The 20,103-nt window shown below is 37.7% G+C and overlaps 1 protein-coding gene across 17 annotated transcripts in view; it reads right to left on the bottom strand.

Moving 5' to 3' along the window:
* DMD (dystrophin) overlaps positions 1-20,103 on the bottom strand; it is a 2,761,517-nt gene that overhangs the window by 1,310,381 nt on the left and 1,431,033 nt on the right. For all 17 annotated transcript variants that reach the window (XM_075590265.1, XM_075590266.1, XM_075590270.1 and 14 more), the window contains one exon: positions 15,051-15,245. In XM_075590265.1, coding sequence (XP_075446380.1) covers positions 15,051-15,245 — 195 coding nt within the window. The remainder of the gene's footprint in view (positions 1-15,050; positions 15,246-20,103) is intronic.

The raw sequence follows: 20,103 nt of genomic DNA, 5'->3' as shown, positions 1-20,103 counted from the left end.
GTACTGTGTACTGTATCTCTTAAACTAATTGTCCTTTCTTTCCAATCACAGATCGCCAGACTTCAATCCGATCGAAATGGTCTGGCATCAGCTGAAGGACCACATCCGTAAAGTGGCGAAACCCTCCAAGAAGGACGAGTTGTATAAAGCCATAATGAGTTTTTGGAACGATGTACTCACCGAGGAACGATGCAATAAATATATAGACCATATTGCCACTGTGTTGCCCATTGTCATCGCGCGCAATGGACAAGCATCAGGAAAGTAGTACAGTGCTGTAGTATTGTACAGTAGGTACAGTATGATACAGGTAAGTATGGCACAGATTTTAGCTTTCCCAATAGTCAGAGTATACAGTAGTTCCAGTATACAGTACAGTAGACTAGTTTGACATACTACAGTAACTGCCTACTAACTGCTCCATTTTTTTCTTTCCAGAGAAAGCTGCACCAGCCACCTACTGTACAGTAGTTCTACCATAATACAGTACGCACATACAGTACAGTACAGTAACTGAAAAAAATGTTTTTGTTTTCTTGTCGTTCCAGGAAAAAGGGTGCACCAGGGGGGAGGGGGGGCCTTGTGTTCGTCAAATCTGCTTGTGCAGTCAAATGTACAGTATATAAACAGCAGTAATGATGTACACAAAACCTCTCCTCTCTCAATGAACTACTGTACCGCAGACACAATGAGGATACTGTTACAGTATGAAGGGAAAAAGAACAGGATGGGTTATTTAACATTACAGTATACTGTGCAATATTTATACTGTATATTTATATATTCTGTATTTTTATTCTAAAGGTATTCGAGAATGTACTCTACTGTATGAGGACCTGGTGACTTTCAACCCTCTCAGACACACAGAAAGGATTATTTAACATCACTGTATATTTATCCTGTATATTTTCAGTAATTTAGAAGCAGTGGCTGTTCTGAACAGCCCAGGGCCAGATTAACAAAACAATGGCTTGGATTGGATTAGCCAGACGATTGATGCTTGGCCAGGGAGGGATTAAAAACTCTAAGGGAGGGTGTGTTTGGTGTAGCTGTAGGATTGTACTGTGTCAGTATTTCCAACGCCAGGTCACCCTAATAATTGCATGAATAAACCCCCAAAGACAAGGCCCAAATATACTAGTACAGTATACTGTACAGTACTGTAAAGTATGTATTATTGTGTGTTGATGTTTTGAATTGCTGTTAACTTGAAAAGTTTCACCATTGTATTGTACTGTATTTGTAAATAAAAGTATTTTGTGGCGACTTCAGCAATAAAAGAACTGGTTAATTTATCTCACATAAAGTACGTGAATACGACCGCAATCACCATTGCACAGTAAATGGGTGCATAGGATGGAACGACAGGTGCTAAAGGGGTATAAATATGATACTGTATTTATCAGTATTGATCAAAGAGAGTTGATCAGAAGGATTCCCCTTATAAAGTATACAGCACTCTATTGTCATTCATACAGTACAGTATACTGTAGTAAAAGGTAGACAACACATGGTCTTGCAGTACAGTATATATACTGTATTACTAAAAATCTGTCAGGTTGACCAGAATCACTGCGGATATCGGAAAATAATACAATTTTATTAATTCTACGTACTGTATATAAGGGGAATCCTTCTGATCAACTCTCTTTGATCAACACTGATAAATACAGTAATTTATCTCACACTCAGTACTACAAACTGCTTTTTGCTTGCAATAAACAAACAAACAGGGAAGCGCTATACTGTATGAGTTAGGATCAGGCCCAGCAGCCACTTTATGTTGAAAACCACATACAGTATGAAATGAGCATAAATTTGCATGAATAATTACACAAAAATATATAAAATAAATAGCACAAGTCTCTGACAGAGAGAAATTGTCCAGGTGGTGTGGATACAGGTTAATGCCCCTGTCTGATAGGACAGACTCGGGCAAGAATGGCCTGTGAGAGGTGAATATCCAGAATGGTAGCTGGGATGGAAAGCGCTACCAACTGTGCAGGTATTGAAGTGTGTAGAAATGGGAAGGTGCCGTAGGCATCAAATGTGGAAAGCGCTCACCCAGACTTCATACTGTACACTTTGCGCTTTTTGCTTGCAGACTGCAAAGCCGCAAGACCAGCAACATTGTAAAAAAAGAGCAAAAAAAGAGCAATGAGCGCGAAATTGGCGTGGGAACTTCTGTTCTAGGGCCCCTAGAAATAATATTCTTTATTTTATTTATAAACTCACATTTATATATAAAGTATATATTTATTTCTCTTCATGTATTTATTTAGATTTATTTATTAATTGTGGAGCTGCTGTGCGTGAGGGGCCATGGCCAGGATGGGGGGGGGGGGGGGTAAGGGTACAGTATGTGGGTAGGGGGTGAGGGTGGTTAGACCTCACAGTACATTATGCACATTGGGCCCCCCCCCTCCCCACATTTACATACTGTACACTGCACGACATCAATGCAGGGAGGGTTTACCAATGCAGGTAAGGCTTTAGGCCTTTATATCTCTCTCCCTTCATTGTAATCTGTTTAACACAAACATTAGGGGGGAAGGGGCTTTAGGACTTTATATCTCTCTCCCTTCATTGTAATCTGTTTAACACAAACATTAGGGGGGAAGGGGCTTTAGGCCTTTATATCTCTCTCCCTTCATTGTAATCTGTTTAACACAAACATTAGGGGGGAAGGGGCTTTAGGCCTTTATATCTCTCTCCCTTCATTGTAATCTGTTTAACACAAACATTAGGGGGGGAAGGGGCTTTAGGCCTTTATATCTCTGTCCCTTCAGTGTAATCTGCTTAACAGAAACATTAGGGGGGAGGGGGCTTTAAACAATGCTGTGTATAATGTATAAGGTTTTTTACAATTAGATACAGTAGATGTTATCCTTGGTATTGTAAGGGTTAGTTTGGTTTTAAATTGTCTTTTCTGATTGGTACTTACATTATATATTGATTTTGGTTTACTTGATTGGTTAAAATACTGTAGTTAACTTGTTTGGAAGTGTTTGTACAGTATTTACTGGTAGAGTAGCTTGCAATTATATTGTTAACATTCATTTGCAGAATGTACAGTACTGTATATGGTGCATAGATTTAATGCTATGCATCATTTACAGTATACAATGTACTGTAAATGCAATGTACTGTGTGGATTGTAATGTTATGTTTTATACTGTATGCTATTCATTAACTTCATTGCTCTACACATCTAGGGATTTCATTCCACCTTACCACCTTTCCTACACATGATTTGTGCTGTAGGCATTGGTTATATCACTGTATGCTAATGCAGATGTGTGATGCTTTGAGACTGTCATTTATACTTTGACAAGTCTACCTTTTGGTGTGTAGTGTGCATTATCCTTAGCGTTGTATACAGTAGGTGCCTTTGAACCCAGTAACCTATTGTGATTCACTTTGATTCTTCCTAGTGTTTTTTGAGTCACTATCCTTTTCATGTTTAGGGTTGACAGTGTGTGTCGTTCCCTAGTGCTGTTCATTAGTGTTTAAGGGTCCATGCCTCTTTTTTAAGTGTTTTTAAATCATGTACTGTTTATTCATCCCTTTTTACACTGTGTCAAATAAATAAACAAATATATCAATTGCATACCTGAGTGCTCCCATACGGATTACTTTTTTCTCTTTTCACTCACATACAGTATGTATGTATGTATATATATATATATATATATATATATATATATATATACTGTATATATATATATATATATATATATATATATATATATATATATATATACAAATATAGCTGTATGATATATATATATATATATATATATATATACTGTATATATATATATATATATATATATATATATATATATATATATATATATACTGCACCGACACACTTTATTCGAGCAAATACCCAGTATGTACCTGGCAGATACCTGGAATGCGCCGCTCCTCACCTCTAACAAGCCCCGTTGCGTTTGCCTTCCCAGCCTGGGTTCATGCCTGGCTGACGGGCGGCTGATCTGTTAAATGATAATGATTAGGATTTAATAGGCTGCAATGCTTCGCGTGTCTACCAGACGGCATAAATTCATGAATTGTAATGCAGTATATATATATATACTGTGCAGTATTGCAGCCAGCGGGAATAAAATGCTTCAATCCCTGCCTGGAAAATACCTCAATGCACTCGGGCAGAAAACAGTCACAAACCTCAATACACCCGGGTATACCCGAATTCGTGGGACAAGCCGAGCTCGAATAAAGTGTGTCGCCAGTGTATATATATACACAGTGTATATATGTACAGTATACTGTATATATATATATATATACAGTGTATATACAGTATATATACAAAGTATATACAGTACTGTACAGTATATATTTATTTCTCTTCATGTCTTTATTTATTTATTTATTTAGATTTATTTATTAATTGTGGGGCTGCTGTGCGTGAATTTTTTTTATTGGGGGTGAGGGGGGTGTTTGGCCCTTGGTGTGAGTTTACGACTTGCAGCAGCAGCAGCACAATTAATAAATAAATCTAAATAAATAAATAAATAAATAAATGACAATAAATACATTTGAAATACATTTTTATTGATAGTTTACATGTGCAGGGGGTCTCCGGAGCTGAAGCGCACAGGTTTCAGGTCTGGGGACCCCGTGCCCCCCGAGATACAGGCCCCTTTAGGGGGTGCCGGTATCCCTCTGCTCTGCTTGGTTTACAGGCCGCGATCACGTGATCGGGACCTTTAAACGCAGAGCACTCAGCACTCAGAAACACAGGCCAGGCAGATTTAACACACACACACAATAGGGGGAGGTTTTTTTTACATAGCTTGCAGGGAAGCTTAACGCACACACACAATAGGGGGAGGTTTTTTTACATAGCTTGCAGGGAAGCTTAACGCACACACACAATAGGGGGATAGGGAGAGGGGGTTTTACATAGATTAGAGAGAAGGCAGGGCGTTTTAAAAGCGAGAATAGGGGGAGGGGTTTTTACATAGATTAGAGAGAAGGCAGGGAGTTTTAACACAGACGTGAAAAATATGTATTGAATGTATTAATTGTTTATTATGCCTTAACCCCTTCATTGCCTTAGCGGCTATCCGCTATGGTAATGACGCAGCATTTTCCGTATTTTTAATAATATTGATCAGGAGCAGGGGGGGGGGGGTTCCCTGAGCATTAATTTCTGGCTCAGGGAACCCCCTGCTCACTTTACAATATTATTAAAATAATGCTTCTTTACCATAGCGCATAGACGCTAAGGTAAAGAACGAGTGTTTATTTATACTGTATATTGTATGTGTTTTATTGATAGTGTACATGTGCAGAGGGTCTCCAGAGCAGAAGCGCACAGGTTTCAGGTCTGGGGACCCCGTGCCCCCCGAGATACAGGCCCCTTTAGGGGGTGCCGGTATCCCTCTGCTCTGCTTGGTTTACAGGCCGCGGTCACGTGATCGGGACCTTTAAACGCAGAGGGATACCGGCACCCCCTAAAGGGGCCTGTATCTCGGGGGGCACGGGGTCCCCAGACCTAAAACCAACGCGGTTCAGCTCCGGAGACCCCCTGCACATCTACACTATCAATAAAAATGTATTTCAAATGTATTTATTGTCATTTATTTATTTATTTTTTGGCGGCTGCTGTGTGTATTTTTTTAATAATATTGATCAGGAGCAGGGGGGGGGGGGTTCCCTGAGCATTAATTTCTGGCTCAGGGAACCCCCTGCTCACTGTACAATATTATTAAATCTCTCTCTGCTGCAAACACATCTCGCCCCCAGTACAGTATGTGCAGTAATTTACTGAACATGTACTGTAGAATAAATGCATAGTTTTATTTATTCGGGTTTATTACACAGTATACTGTTCGGCTGGAAAACATCAGCATACTGTACTGTACAGCACAATATTATCCATCAAAATCCCCCCATTAGCCGTTTTCTTTTCTGAGGAAAAACAAAATGAAAAGTTTTAATGTACAGTAATGGTCAGCCCCCTAAAGAAGTACCCAGCCAGCCCCACCAAAATAATAGTACTCACCATACTGTATTACTGAATTTCCCATTCAGCTTGCGCCGGCGCCGGCCCACTTCCAGTCCAGCTTTCATCATCACCCACGTCGATAGTTTGCAGAGGGACTAGCCCACCTGTAGTCAGCGGGAAATCGCTTAGGTACATGCAAGCTTCATCAAAACTGGCTGCGAAATCCATCTCAGGGTTGTCACCGATGGCGAGGGCATCATGATAAGCTGGTGCTGCTGCTGGTTCTGGTTCTGGTTCTGGCGCATTGCTTGGCAGGGACTGTCGCTTCTTATTTCGTTTTAACACGACCCTTCGCCTTTTGCCGCCTCCATTATCATAGATACGGGAAAAACCCGGTGCCACACACCAATACCCTCCAACAAATTGGGGCTCAATACAGTGAAAACAGGGGTCACTACATAACCTTTTCCTTATTGCGCGCTTCCACAAATGAGGAGTTGGCGAAAATCTGTAAAAGTCATAATTTTCGATAAAATACTGATAAATTTGAACAACTGTTGCCATCTTATCCTCTGTTGCATTAATAGCGGCCCATATCAAATAAGCATAACTTCTGTCAGGTTTTTGGAAAGCGGGCTCCACTTGAACACTCATGTCTCTGTAGAATAGTGTAAGCGAAAATGATCTTTGTCTTTATTTAATACAGTACTGTATGTAAAGCCTAAATTGATACATTTTTTGCAACTCTTCCTTCAGTCTCAAGGACAAGTTACAATACTGTAGCATACTGTACTGGGATAAAGTATCTTTTTTGGTATACAGTAGTAAACGAAACAACTTGCAAAGTCCACACATTACTTAAGTCATGAGTTTATGCCATCTGGTGGACAAACGAAACATTGCCGCCTAATAAATTCTTCTGGTTATCATGAGTTTATGCCATCTGGTGGACAAACGAAACATTGCCGCCTAGTAAATTCTTCTGGTTATCATTTAACAGATCAGATCCCCCGTCAGCCAGGCATGAACCGTGGCTGGGAAGGCAAACGCAACGCAGCATGCGAGAGGTGAGCAGCGGCGGATTCCAAGTATCTGCCAGGTAGAAATCGGGCATTTGCTCGAATAAAGTGTGTCGGTGCAGTATATATATATACATTTTAAGTTATGGTGGGTGAAAAAGGCGTCAAAAAACCTCCACGTTTGAGGTTTTTTGTTGCCTTTTTCTCCCACTATAATGTAAAATGTGTATGGTAAACCTACCCAGCCTTCAAAATTGCAAAGCTAGTACAACCAACCTCACACTGAGGTTGAAACATGCCTGTGAGTGGTTTGACAGGCTTTGCATCTAATCCCATGCTGTGCTTAATATATATATATATATAGTTACAAATCCACAGCAATCTCCAAGTATCATCAAAAAAAAGTTTATTAAACACACGTGACAATCACATGTAACAAGAGCAAAGTTTCCGACCTTACTCAGTCCTTTCTCAAGCTCTAACTGACAACACCCAACTGACAGACCTACAGTATATACTGTAGGGCAGGTAAGTGGTAGTTTCAAAGCATAACAAATGACAGCTGTGCAGGTTATTTCAAAGACAGGTTTGCGTTCCTGGAAAGGACTGAAGCGCATGCGCGATATGTCAGTCTACAAAGCTTTCCAATTAACGCCACCTGCGATATATCCCATACTACAGTACATAACTATTCACAGAAAGGGGCCAACATCTCAGAACCTGACAGTTGTCCATCCGTTGTAGCGATCGGCGTGTACCTGATGCAGTACCGCCGGCTGTGTCTGTGGAGACTGCCATTGCAGAGTGGGGAAGCAAACCCTGGGTAATCCTGCAAAGGGGCACTCAGCACCTAGCCAGTTTGGATTCTCCCTGTTTTCCCCTATTTTAGTGAGTATAGCTCTGATTGTGCTTTTGTGTTGTGTTTGCTGGCTCCGGCTGGAATAAAAATTATTTATTGAACTGGTTTAGCCTCTCTCATGCCTTGATCCCTGGGTTCTGGTCTTCCGTGACACTGATTACTGCTGTTTAACTAGTGGGGTAGAGAATTATTTTTATGCCCAAACACAGGTGCACTTCCTGGTGTGGATGCTGTGTGGGCAATACCAAGCTGTGCAGGTGACTGTTCTGGAAAGACAATTTGTGTTAACTCTTTTAGAGAGTATACTAAATGAAAACTATTTCCTATTCAAGGACACCATTTACAATCAGGTCAGGGATGTGGTATTGGGTTCCAACATTGCCACCTCTTATGCTAACATATATATGAATTGGTTTGAGGACACGTTTGTGTACAACTATTAATTATGTTGCCATTATGTCAGGATGTAGATTTGTTATATTGATGACGTGTGTATGATCTGGGCAGTCAATGTTCATATTCATTGAAAAGATTAATGGGCTAAGACCTAAAATTACTTTTACATTTGAATCTGATTTGAAACCAGCACGTTTTTTATATAGACATCATTGTCTATAGACAAGACAACATTTTACAGATGGCTGAGGCATTTATCGCATCATGAGATATCCATCCAGCCAAGGAACCACTGCTGAGCCTTAATTCCTGCTCTAACCTAAACCTGCCCTAGAGGCCATCTTGGACGCTCAATGACAACCCCAGCCCAGATTAGCTACTCATGCTGACGCAGCATCTCTGCTGTGAGTGGTCACTACCTTGTCTCCCATGCTTTCTTATGGAAACGGGGGAACTTTGAAAAGAAGAGCGGATCTGAGTTCCACAGTCAGTCTCCAGAGTTAGTGTGGTAGCTAACTAAGCAGTGTTTTTCAAGCCACACTGGAATCAAGCTCGGGGCCTATCCAGGCTGGAGATTTGAACCTGATTTGTGCCCTGGGGCTTAAATGCTTGCTGGAGACATGTAGAACATGGAAATTTAGATCTGATTGGTGGCAAAATGCATCCCTGAGATCTGGGTGAGCAAAAAATGCCATGGACATGAAAGTATTGCTGGGTAAGCCTTAGAAGCGGCACCTAGCCAGCAAGGATTGACTCCCATATTCCCATGGTTTAGTGAGTATAGCTCTGATCTAGGTTGTGTTGTGTCTGCTGACTCCGATCAGAATAAAAAGCCTTTATTGGACACTTTTGTCCTGTCTGATGCTTTGATCATGGGGAATAAAGTCTGGTCTTCCATGACAACCAAGCTGGAATATGGACTACAATGTCGGATGAATTGCGAGAGAGAGGCTACGCATATGATCTTCTCAAAAACAAGATGATTGACGTTAAAAGTAAAGAGAGGGCTAACTACCTCTCACTTAAATCATGACAATCAGCTCTAGGCCGTATACCATTCATAAGTACCTATAGCACATGTAATCCAATGATCAGGAGAGCCATACAAAAACATTGGAATGTATTATGTCAGGACACTAATCTTAGTGATAAGTTGAAGAGCCCTCCTCAATTGTCATAGAGGAGAGTCCCAACATCATTGAGGGATTCTCTGGTGAGGGTAGATATAGGTTCAAGCAAACATAGAGAACCACAGTTCAAGGGAACACCTATGAATGGAACGTACCCATGCTTGTCCTGTGCCCAGTGTGTGAATGGTCAGAAAGGTTCTACCTTCACATATTCCCACACTGGGAATAAATATAAGATCAAGGACTATGCCACCTTTAATATGGACTATGTTGTCTATTTGCTGAAGTGCCCTTGCATTCTGGCGTATGTTGGTGAGACTATATGTAAGGCGAAGGAAATAAAAAGCCAGCACAAGTCCACCATTTGCCGTAAACTTCTGGATCAGCCGGTGTCTGCACACTTCACACAGGCCGAGCACATCGTCAGCTAACTTTGATGCCAGTTAACAGAGGTGGCACGACAATCACGACCAACCACAGTGGCAAAAACATGAGATACTGAACATACAAGTTAGATACTATACATCCTCGTAGTCTCAATAGGTAATATTACATAACAACATCATATACTGTAGGGGCGAGGATGGTAGATATAGGATACGGTTGGGGGACTGAACAAATGTTTATGTTATAACCACCACTGGATTATGGACATTCGTGTAGGTGGGATGACATTGGAGGGTGTCTACCACAGGACGCACTATGTCATATTTGCTATATTACATATCCCAAAGTGAACTTGAACTAAATATGCATTGTTTCTACCACCAGATCTGTTCATCTATGGCAATGTCCAGACTGGGTCCCATATCACATATGGCTCATATTGAGTTCCCCTTGTTTGAAGTTGCAGACAATATCAATTATACCGGTTCTCGTTTCCGTATCCTTACATAGCTGGTGCTGTTCCTAACACCGACCTATGTAATCTATATATTCAATATGAACCTGCTTTGGGATTTGTTTTCCTTAACCATTATGCCTTATAGCAGATTCTCCGGGAATCATTTATGGATTCTCATGTCGTTGCTAATCGCGTGTGACAGGCATAAGTACATTGATGTAATTAGGAAATGGATTACATGGTTAAGGACGGGACTTTTGATAATACCTGGTTTGGGAGAGTGCTATGATCCTAACAGAGGCAAGATATCATAACACTAAAATAGGTGGCTTCCTGACTTTCAGGCTATATGGATGGTCTTCTACAATAGCAGAGACATATACTGTATATGTATATATTTGAACATGCTTACATTATCCATACAAGTCATAGGAAACCACAAGCCAGTTTTTATGTTTCTCTTTATCAGTGGATCTGAAAAACTTGGGATGTCTTACCCCTAGTTGGTGTCTCCTCAGGAATGCATCCTCAGATGCTATCACCTATATTGTTATGTTTACTTTAATGTATGTTCCAACATCAATGGACATAATCAATCTCCAAATAATTGTTTCTGTGGATCCACTATGTTTAGGGATTATTAGAATATACAGTATGTTGGGCTTTATGCTGACCTGTCACTGCTTTTTAGTGATGTATATGTTTGGTTAAACTGTAGCTTTCTGATTCATGCTTTTAGGATGGTACTAATTCTTATTTATGAATAGGTATACTCTCTCTTTGAGCGGTGTTACAACTGTAACATCGCCCAAACAAGAGATCAGTGTATCTCGAAAACGCGCACAAATAAAAGCTTTTCGTTAGCCATAGAACGGTATCGACTGTTTGTTTTTGATTATTACGCTCGGCTAAAACGATACAGATACCTCTTCATCTATATATATTGGGATATTTATGCGATGTCTATATTGACCTGTGATGATAGGCCCCATCTATATTCAATATTCTACCACTTCGACACACATACGGTTAATTTGAGTTACAATTGACATCTTAAAAATACATGTTTTGGTTTATTAACTTGAAACTAATTTTGGAGTCAGGCCAGAATTACCCCAGCTTGTTTTATGTGTTGTCTAAAAGTGGGATTATCTAAGAGCACTTTGATCTGTAAATTGTCAACCAGAGGTCCAGAGTTTAACCTGGGGTTATCACTGATGACCCATTGAAATGATATGTGTTTATTATGGAGGTCTGGGAACAGTGATAGAGGCCCTGGTTGCCATCCACAAAGTGGAGCCTACATTCCCGAATTATCCCCTCCCCCCTTTTAAGTAGCAGAAAAAGACAAAAACAGTGTCACCATTCAATCAAAGGTCTTTACTAAAAGTAAAATATGTTCTAGATATGATATATTTGCAAGAATAACGAAAATATCTTTGTGATATTTGAAATCGAATAGATTAAAAGATGCTAAGCAATCCATGATTGCAAGGGTGCAAGTCAGATATTTATTTGCCCTTTAAAATTAGGAGTAGCTCTGTCAAGACTCTATCTCTATACAGTACATGTTCCAAACTCACCTGAACACAATAAGGCGGGTGACATTCTTTTACTGTAGGTATTCAAGAAAGTTATGGAATAGTTTTTATACGCAGGAATTTTTTTATTTACATTTTCTCTTGAGCCATAAAAATGTCATTAGAGAGCGATGGAGAGAGTTAAGGACATGCCCCAGAAGGTGGGTTTATTCAGTTCCAATGCATTGATTTTTAGGATAAAACCATGCATTTTAAATATGAATTTAGAGTTCAGCAGATGTGTTGGATGCCAAAAAAACACACAAATTCTCTTATTTCTAAATCTACGACCTCTTGGAGAATTCTGATATTGATATGTGGTAACATATTTAGATTTTTCGTTTTTATACATGTTATTTTATGAACTGTCTGCATATATTATACTGTATGTTTCTTGCAACATTTTTTTCTTTAACTAAACACTGTACTATTTTTATATATTAAATCTAACATTTTATAAGTATTGTCTTTGGGTCCAATTCAACTTTGCACCCTTTGAAGAGAGTAGCTGCATTTTCAGACACCTTTTGCCACATAAGGTTTTTATTTGTGAATTACATATTTTTCTTAGTCAACAGGGACCAAGAACCCTGAGAGTAAAACTTGACACTATTTTTGGTGGTGACAGCGATTTAAGATATATATTGTGACAGATTGAAGAGGAGACATTACTCATGCTAGGGACCCCGCGGGGAGATAACCGAGTCAGCTAGATAGCTGTGTGTATTAACCCTTGACACATACCCGTCACATGCTCACAGGTCTGTCATTCCGGACTTATGACCCAATTGAACTGGGCAAATATATTACGAAAGAGATTATGTGTTTTGAATACAATTTGAGTTTTAGTCTTAAGTTATTTGTGTGATAAACTAAGTCTAATGTATTAGATTTTTTACCCATATCCAGAGTGACAAATTATAATCAAATTTTTGACACATTAAATGCATTAAATGCGTAACTGACTTTTGTAAGAATGAGACTGTCACACGAGATTGATTAAATATTGTTACTTGAGAACAAGGTACTGCCATGTTATCATTGTTTCTTTGCCATTCTAATATATAGAATATTTGAATCAAATCCATTTTTTTGTTACTTATACTGCAGCACAGTACACCCTATATGCCCTACTACAGGATTAAGGAACACTGTAAACACTTCAAACTACTGTAATTTGTTTGGTAAAATAAATAATTTTAATGTAATATGAATATGTCTTACACCAAGGTCATTTACAATGATACCCTCTCCAATATTTGTTTTATTAGTTTCATCAGACAAATATTTTCCAGTAAAACAGTAGTTGAAGCAAATTTTTTAATGATCAATTTACATCATTAAAAATACCCTTTGCATTATTTCAGGTAGCAAACAATACTGGTGTCAAACTACAGAGCTCTTTACAATCGCCCCATAATTTGATCCATGCAAATCTGTCAAGGATAAAATCAACCTCAATTTAATTTCAAGCTTCTCAACCAGCAGCTGTACAATTTATGCACTGCCTTTCTATTTTTACAGCTTTATAATGACAATGATGAATGCTTTTATGAAGAAATAAATATTCATTAAAGAGAGTCAAATTAAAAATATGCCCCTTCCAAATGCCTATGAATACTTGGAGATTTATTTGGAAGGAGACAGAAATGAGCCTATAACCATATCCTATGACAATTTAATAGCCCAGCTAAATTAAACCAGTGACTATACTTGCTTGCATCCACAGCAATCAATATAATTAAAGGCAGTGTCAGTTATAATAATATCAAATATATGTGGAAGAACAAGTAATTAGTTATGGATATAAATCACACTAGAGCACCACATATACTGTACAAAGCGTGAAGAAACACCAGTAGGACACAATTTCACGTCAGAAAACCTTTTACAGGGTCAATGCCTTTCTCACCAATATAGTCCTGAACATCTAGAGTACATAAACAAGGACCAAGAGGTAACTCATTAGCAGTGATCTACATGCTTTATGGCCTTTTTATATATACAAGCCATTCTATTAAGAGTAATTACTTCGAATGAAGAATGGCATTAAAGCTGGCAAAATGTCTGCTTTGTAAATTGATTAGGACTGAGGCGACATTTATTATACAGTGCATGCTTATATCACTTTAAGTTATAGAGCTTAAGAAAATGCCTTGTCATATTAACGTTGGAAGGGGCACGGTAGCATGCGTAGGTTATTTTCTCTAAGGGGACTTTGCAAACCTTATTTATGGGTGCTTTAGTTAGATGCATTACATTAAACAAAACTTTCTTAATGCGTAAGTTTATTTTTTATAAAGTGCTGCATGAGGATCTGAAGACCTTTCATGCATGTGTGAATTGTATGCAAGATGTTAGCATATAATTGTTGAGCCCCATAGCATTAGTACTACAGTACTTTGACCATGCACCATAAGAATGTATAATAACCTCCTCTTACAATGTGCTTGTTTTGAATGCTTGGAGATTTATCTAGTAAATACATGTTGAGAAATGCTTTTCTCTTAATGGTTTTAATAGATATTGCAAAATCCAATATCAAGAAATTTATATTCACACAAACACATAAAACAAACAAAGACTTATGCATCTTAATTGAAGTGTTAATGTAATTCTTATCATGCTAAAAGTGCTTTGTGATTTGTGTTTGCTTAATATGAACACATCTGTCTTAAATGGGAATGTTCTTGTGGTCAATAGAGATATTTTGTCTATATACAGCTTTAATAAAGGCAGGATGCAGTTTCTGCACTCCAATGTCATTATATCCAACCGTATTGGTCACAACTATATATACTCAACAAATGACAACACAAACAGTGATAATATTGCCTCTTTCTAATGCTCAATGTGCATTATTCCCTAGCCCATGTTTGTTAAGACTACCAGTGATGAATTCTATAATATGTACGGTAAGTATTGCCTGACACAGTCATAAAGGGAACTAAGAAGGTTTTTAATGAGTATACAGTATTAGGAAAGAGCATAGATCCTAATACAACAAAACAGATCTACTGCACATTTTACAGAAAGCCTGGTTGTAATGGTATGTCCTTTACATGGATGAAGGCCATGATTACATGACCCGTGTCTCGAAACTGTAAGTGTGTGGAAATGAATCTCCTGATGGAGTAATATAGTCTGAGAGACAAAGGCCTAAATAAAAAAATGATCACATACACTGCATAAACCCTTCAATGGCTTTTGATATATGTAATATGTATGACCATATCTCCTACCTTGAGGCAATGCTCTTGTTTGGCAAGATCTTCACAGTCTTTCACATTTAGACTTGAAGAGTTGAGTAGAAGCTCCACCTCAGCAACAGACTGCAGAAGACGGGCAATGTCTGCCAGGTAAGCAGAAGGCACATAGGAGGATTCCACTTTCATTCCTTCAGTCATTAAACCAGTGCTTTCTTCGTGAACAGTTTGCTAGTGTAGATATATAACAAGGTGATTTTTTATTAGTACAAAATGATTGTTCTATTTGTAAAACAAACTACATTACACTCAAAACAATTACAAAAGCAAAGTTGTGTATTAGAGTAAAAAGTCATAGTTTGGGTTTTTAAATCCTAAGATAAAGCAGTTATTAAGGCACAATGCATGTTACATATTGGTGTTAATTTTGGGGCTAGGGATTTGACGGTAATTGTAAAAATTGCTACAATAAATTGTAAAATCAGCTGAGGTGGAGTTAAACTAGATTTATGCAAAAATTTTAAATATTGCCTAACACCAGAGAAATAGTACGAACTTACAAATATTAAAAAAAACATTCTAACTTTTTATGATCATTATTTCACTGCTACAGGGACTGACAACAATTGGCACCGCAATGAGTTGCAGGTCCCTTTTGTGCCACATTATTGACTCAACTTTTGTTGTGGGCTAAGAGCTTGAAAGCTCAGTCTTCATTCATAAACCAGGGTGGGGACACAATAAATTAACATATCGCTATTGTGAAAATAAATACCAAAAGTGGAAATTGTAAATAGAGAACTTCTGTGTGGTTTGCTACATGATGTATTTATAATCTAAATAGCCTAGATAAGTGTTAGAATATAATTAATGCAGAGGAATAAGAGAGAAAGTGCTACTGAAGAAGTTATTTCCACTGCACTTCATGCCATAACCATTGATAAACCTGAAATGTGACTGATGTCTGTTATGAAACATTAGAATTGCCCAAAGTTACCATGCCGATTGAGAAAATAGTTGTCATTGAGCAATTCTGATGTCATCCTTAGTGGGATCTGAAATAGCCAAAATGATATAAACAATTTAACTTATTTGTAAGTGTGTGCCAGAACCACGTTGATTGGTTCTGGTTTTTTTTATATTTGTGTCTTAAATATTATTGGTCAAGATACTAGAGGGTATGTATTAAAGCATCTTTGCTGCAGATTTAGTGAAAAAGAAGATTTCTTTTGTTTTTGCATCTCATTTCCTATGGTTTTGCACGTTGACACACATTTACTAAACAATTTACTAAGCAGTAGTACTGCTTAGTCGATATGGCCCTAAATATAATATTTGTTTGACTTAATTTGATTTGAAAAAATCAGAGTCAGAGTAAGTGTTGCGCCTCATGTTCCAGGTTTCTAACAAAGTACTGTAGGATTTGAGGTGTTCTGTTTCTAGATAGTTTACCTATGCATCATGTACTTGCAATATTGTGTTTCATCAAAATTATTTGTCCTGTATAATTTTCAAAAATGTCTTACTGCCAAGAAATGGGACAATATCTGCATTCTCATTTACACCCAGTTAGACTCGTGGTGAAGGAGCAGGCATAGAGATCAGAGAAATAATTCCAATACTCAATGCACTGAGCTTATCCATCACCTATCAACACCAACCCAACTCTACTCTTAGTTCTCCCACACTTTGCACATTCGGCTTGTCTGAAGACATGCACATTTATTGATAGACGGAAGTTTATATGGCACAATATGCCTATTTCTTTTGCAAACACTTTTGCGAAAATTGTCCAGCTTTGAATAGGATAAAAATCACCAAGCATAAAAAGTCAATGTGTAGGGTCATATGGCTCTTTATACTGTATGCTCCTGGTGAAAGCACACAATTCTAATGAAGGCCGCAAAAAATTGATCAAATTAAATTTGAAGATATTTGCACATCTCCAGTAGTAATCCACCCACATTTCTTTCTTTATAACATTCAGTAAAAGTTCCAAGCTCCTCTCCAGCTGCTGAGATATTAAATAGTTCCACTAATATGGCAGTGGCATCCAATGCTGTGTGTGTCTGGTTCAGCTTTCTTCACTTTACCTCAGAAATGAGCTCAGTGACTAAAGGCGCTGACTGGCACTGAGTTTGATAGCAGGAGAACCTGTTTCAATTCCTGTGTCAGCTCCTTGTGACCTTGGGCAACTCACTTTATCTGCCTGTGCCTCAGGCACCAAAAACATAGATTGTATGCTGGGCAGGGACCTGTGTCTGTAAAGCGCTATGTAAAACTAGCAGCGCTATACAAGAACATGTTATTATTATTATTATTATCTTAATTTCTCCACCCCTGCACCTCTATGCTGTAAGTGTCTGGGTCAGATTTATTCACTTCACCTCAGACGGGTCTTAGAAATAACACCAGAGTCACAGCACAGGCGACTGCCAAAGGGTGTCAACGGTTGGAAAGAATACTTATAGACTACATGTAACCAACACAAAACATGTGGAAAGCTCTCCATGGACCTTATTTATTTATTGTGTTTCGCGCTAAAAAGCAGACCTAAATATGCAACATTAGTAAACACATCAGAACCATTTAATATTAGACAAAGAGGCATAATTGTAGGATCATCCACCAATTTAAAAAGAAGATAATAAATATAATATCAGATACTGTATCTGTCAACATGTTTTTATTGCTGATGGGCTATATGCATTTATTATTATTATTTCTTTGTACATGCTGCCGTAACACCAATCATTACCACTGTTCCTCTACAGTATGTGGAGGGCAGTGATTGTGTATTTCTTTCTTTGTAATGGAAGATACATGTAAAGGAGTACTGTACTCCAATCACGTGTTATGACCATTCAATATTATTGTACTTAATTTAAACTCTTTAATGTTATACATTCATATAATATGCGGCGTACTCAATATACATTATATACTCAATATATGTGCAAATTTTCCAAAGGTTATAAATGATTATAATATAAAATAAAATTAAACTTCATTAGCGTTACTTAAGTTTTATTTCCATTAAACTAAAAACTTTAATATGTTACTCTTCGCTTGCACATTTCTACGCCTAAGATAACCATGACTGCAGGCATAAATTGTAACCTGCTATTGATTAGCTAACAATCCATTTCAGCTTATACATTCAGTACTGTTTACTAGAACAAGTTAGTGTGCTCAATTATATTGGTATCTATATCTGAGAAGGCTCATAAAAAAAAAGCTTTAACACCATAGCTTACGAATGGCAAACCTTACAAAACAAAGATGTTTTTTTTTAACACTGCACAGCAGAGCACATAATGTATAGTTTTGCAGAGCAATGCATTGTTTGCACATTTTAATGTGCTTTGCTTCACACAATATAAAATAGGTACTACATGAATTTTTTGTATAAGAAAGCCTGAGGACATAGTTTTTGCTTTACTGGACATTGATCCTTAGTATCGAGCATACAATATGCAATACCCTTTTCTTCATTACTGCATATAAGCTGAATCAGACGTTGATTTAACATACCTGTCTTGATATAACCACTTTTATTGGGCAGCGTCTGCAACACTGCGGGGCAGAACAAAATGTGCACATTTTACGTATTTTCAAACGAAATTGATTGCATAGCTCGCAGTGATGAAAACTCAGCTTTGTTTCAGTCTGTATGTAAAACCTGAACCAGTATTTTTGTTGTTAAGTTGGTAATGTCCGCAAGCCATACTTTCTAAAATAATAGATAGTGTTTTTGGTTTATACAGTATGTTGTTCTCATTCGCCTTTGGGTAAAGGAAATAATTACGGCCTAATATTATACTGAATTGCATTGTGTGCAAGCAGAATATTATTGTGTTGCGGTGTAAACTGGTCTCGCATATTTAACACGGCATCACTGGATTTCTATTGACAATAACTTTCAATGGACTATTAAGATAACTCCGTTTAACATTTGTATAGATGGTATTTAATCATATTTATACAGTTAGGGTGACTTAAATGGAGAAACTATACAGTTGGTTTACTTTTGTGTCAGTGGAAATTTCTGAAACATGGTAGCTTAAGGTTTAAATTATTTGCAAGAAAAGTGATTGTGTTTACCCTTGTATGATTATGGAAGAGTTAGGCAACTATTGTACAATAGTGGGATGTATGAAATTCTGGATGTGGACCAGACATTTTCCTACTTAGTGAATCAAAACATGTATCGTAAGATCTATGGATGGTTATCAATGTAAAAAGTAAAAAAAAGTATTCCATAGATGCAAGTAGAAAAAGGTAGGTAAGGTAATCAGTGGCATGTAGTTGTATGATGCATGTACTGTAGATATACTGTATGTCTCCATTACATTGCAAACCATAAATCGTAGTCAATGTAATTTACTTTGATCATCACTAAGTATTTACCAAATATTAATTAAATTAAATAAATAGGCCTACAATTCTGCCACTGTTATGTGGAGAGACACTAACTACTTCAAACAAATGTAAGGCTCTTCAGACGTCATTATTTAACACCAACTTTTATTATAAATTATGAAGTCCGAAGTTCCCATGTTTCCTGGCAATAATTTCTCCAATCTGCAATATGGCAATGGTTTCTATGAAGCACTGGTTTAGTAGCCTCTATTAAGAAAACTAAACAAAAAATTACAATCTTAAGAGCAATATATTCATTTATATTGTTGAGGCATGTATGAATATACATTACACACCCATACTTATTATACATTATTACATTATATACCACATTAGTGCACACAAACATATCACTTTGATCACTAAAAATAGTTGATATGATGTGTTTCAGACATTTATATGATCCCTAGTGTATATATCTTTGAATTACACATTTTTAATGAAAGGGTAATAACTTGAAAACTGGATTTCCTAACACAAACTGTTTTAAACACTGACAAGACTGTAACAATGGTATTTGGGACCAAGGCTAAATTTTTAAAGCTTCCAATGACTGAGCTCCAGATCAGAACCAACGCTAACACCACCCTAACTCCTGTTACTAGTTTAAATACTTGGGCATATGGTTTGATTCCCATTTAACATTCGGGATGCACATTGATACCCT

The sequence above is a fragment of the Ascaphus truei genome, chromosome 3 (assembly GCF_040206685.1).
Source record: "Ascaphus truei isolate aAscTru1 chromosome 3, aAscTru1.hap1, whole genome shotgun sequence".
NCBI lineage: Eukaryota > Metazoa > Chordata > Amphibia > Anura > Ascaphidae > Ascaphus > Ascaphus truei.
Note: the sequence above shows the minus strand (reverse complement) of the source record. Positions and strands in the feature narration are given on the sequence as shown.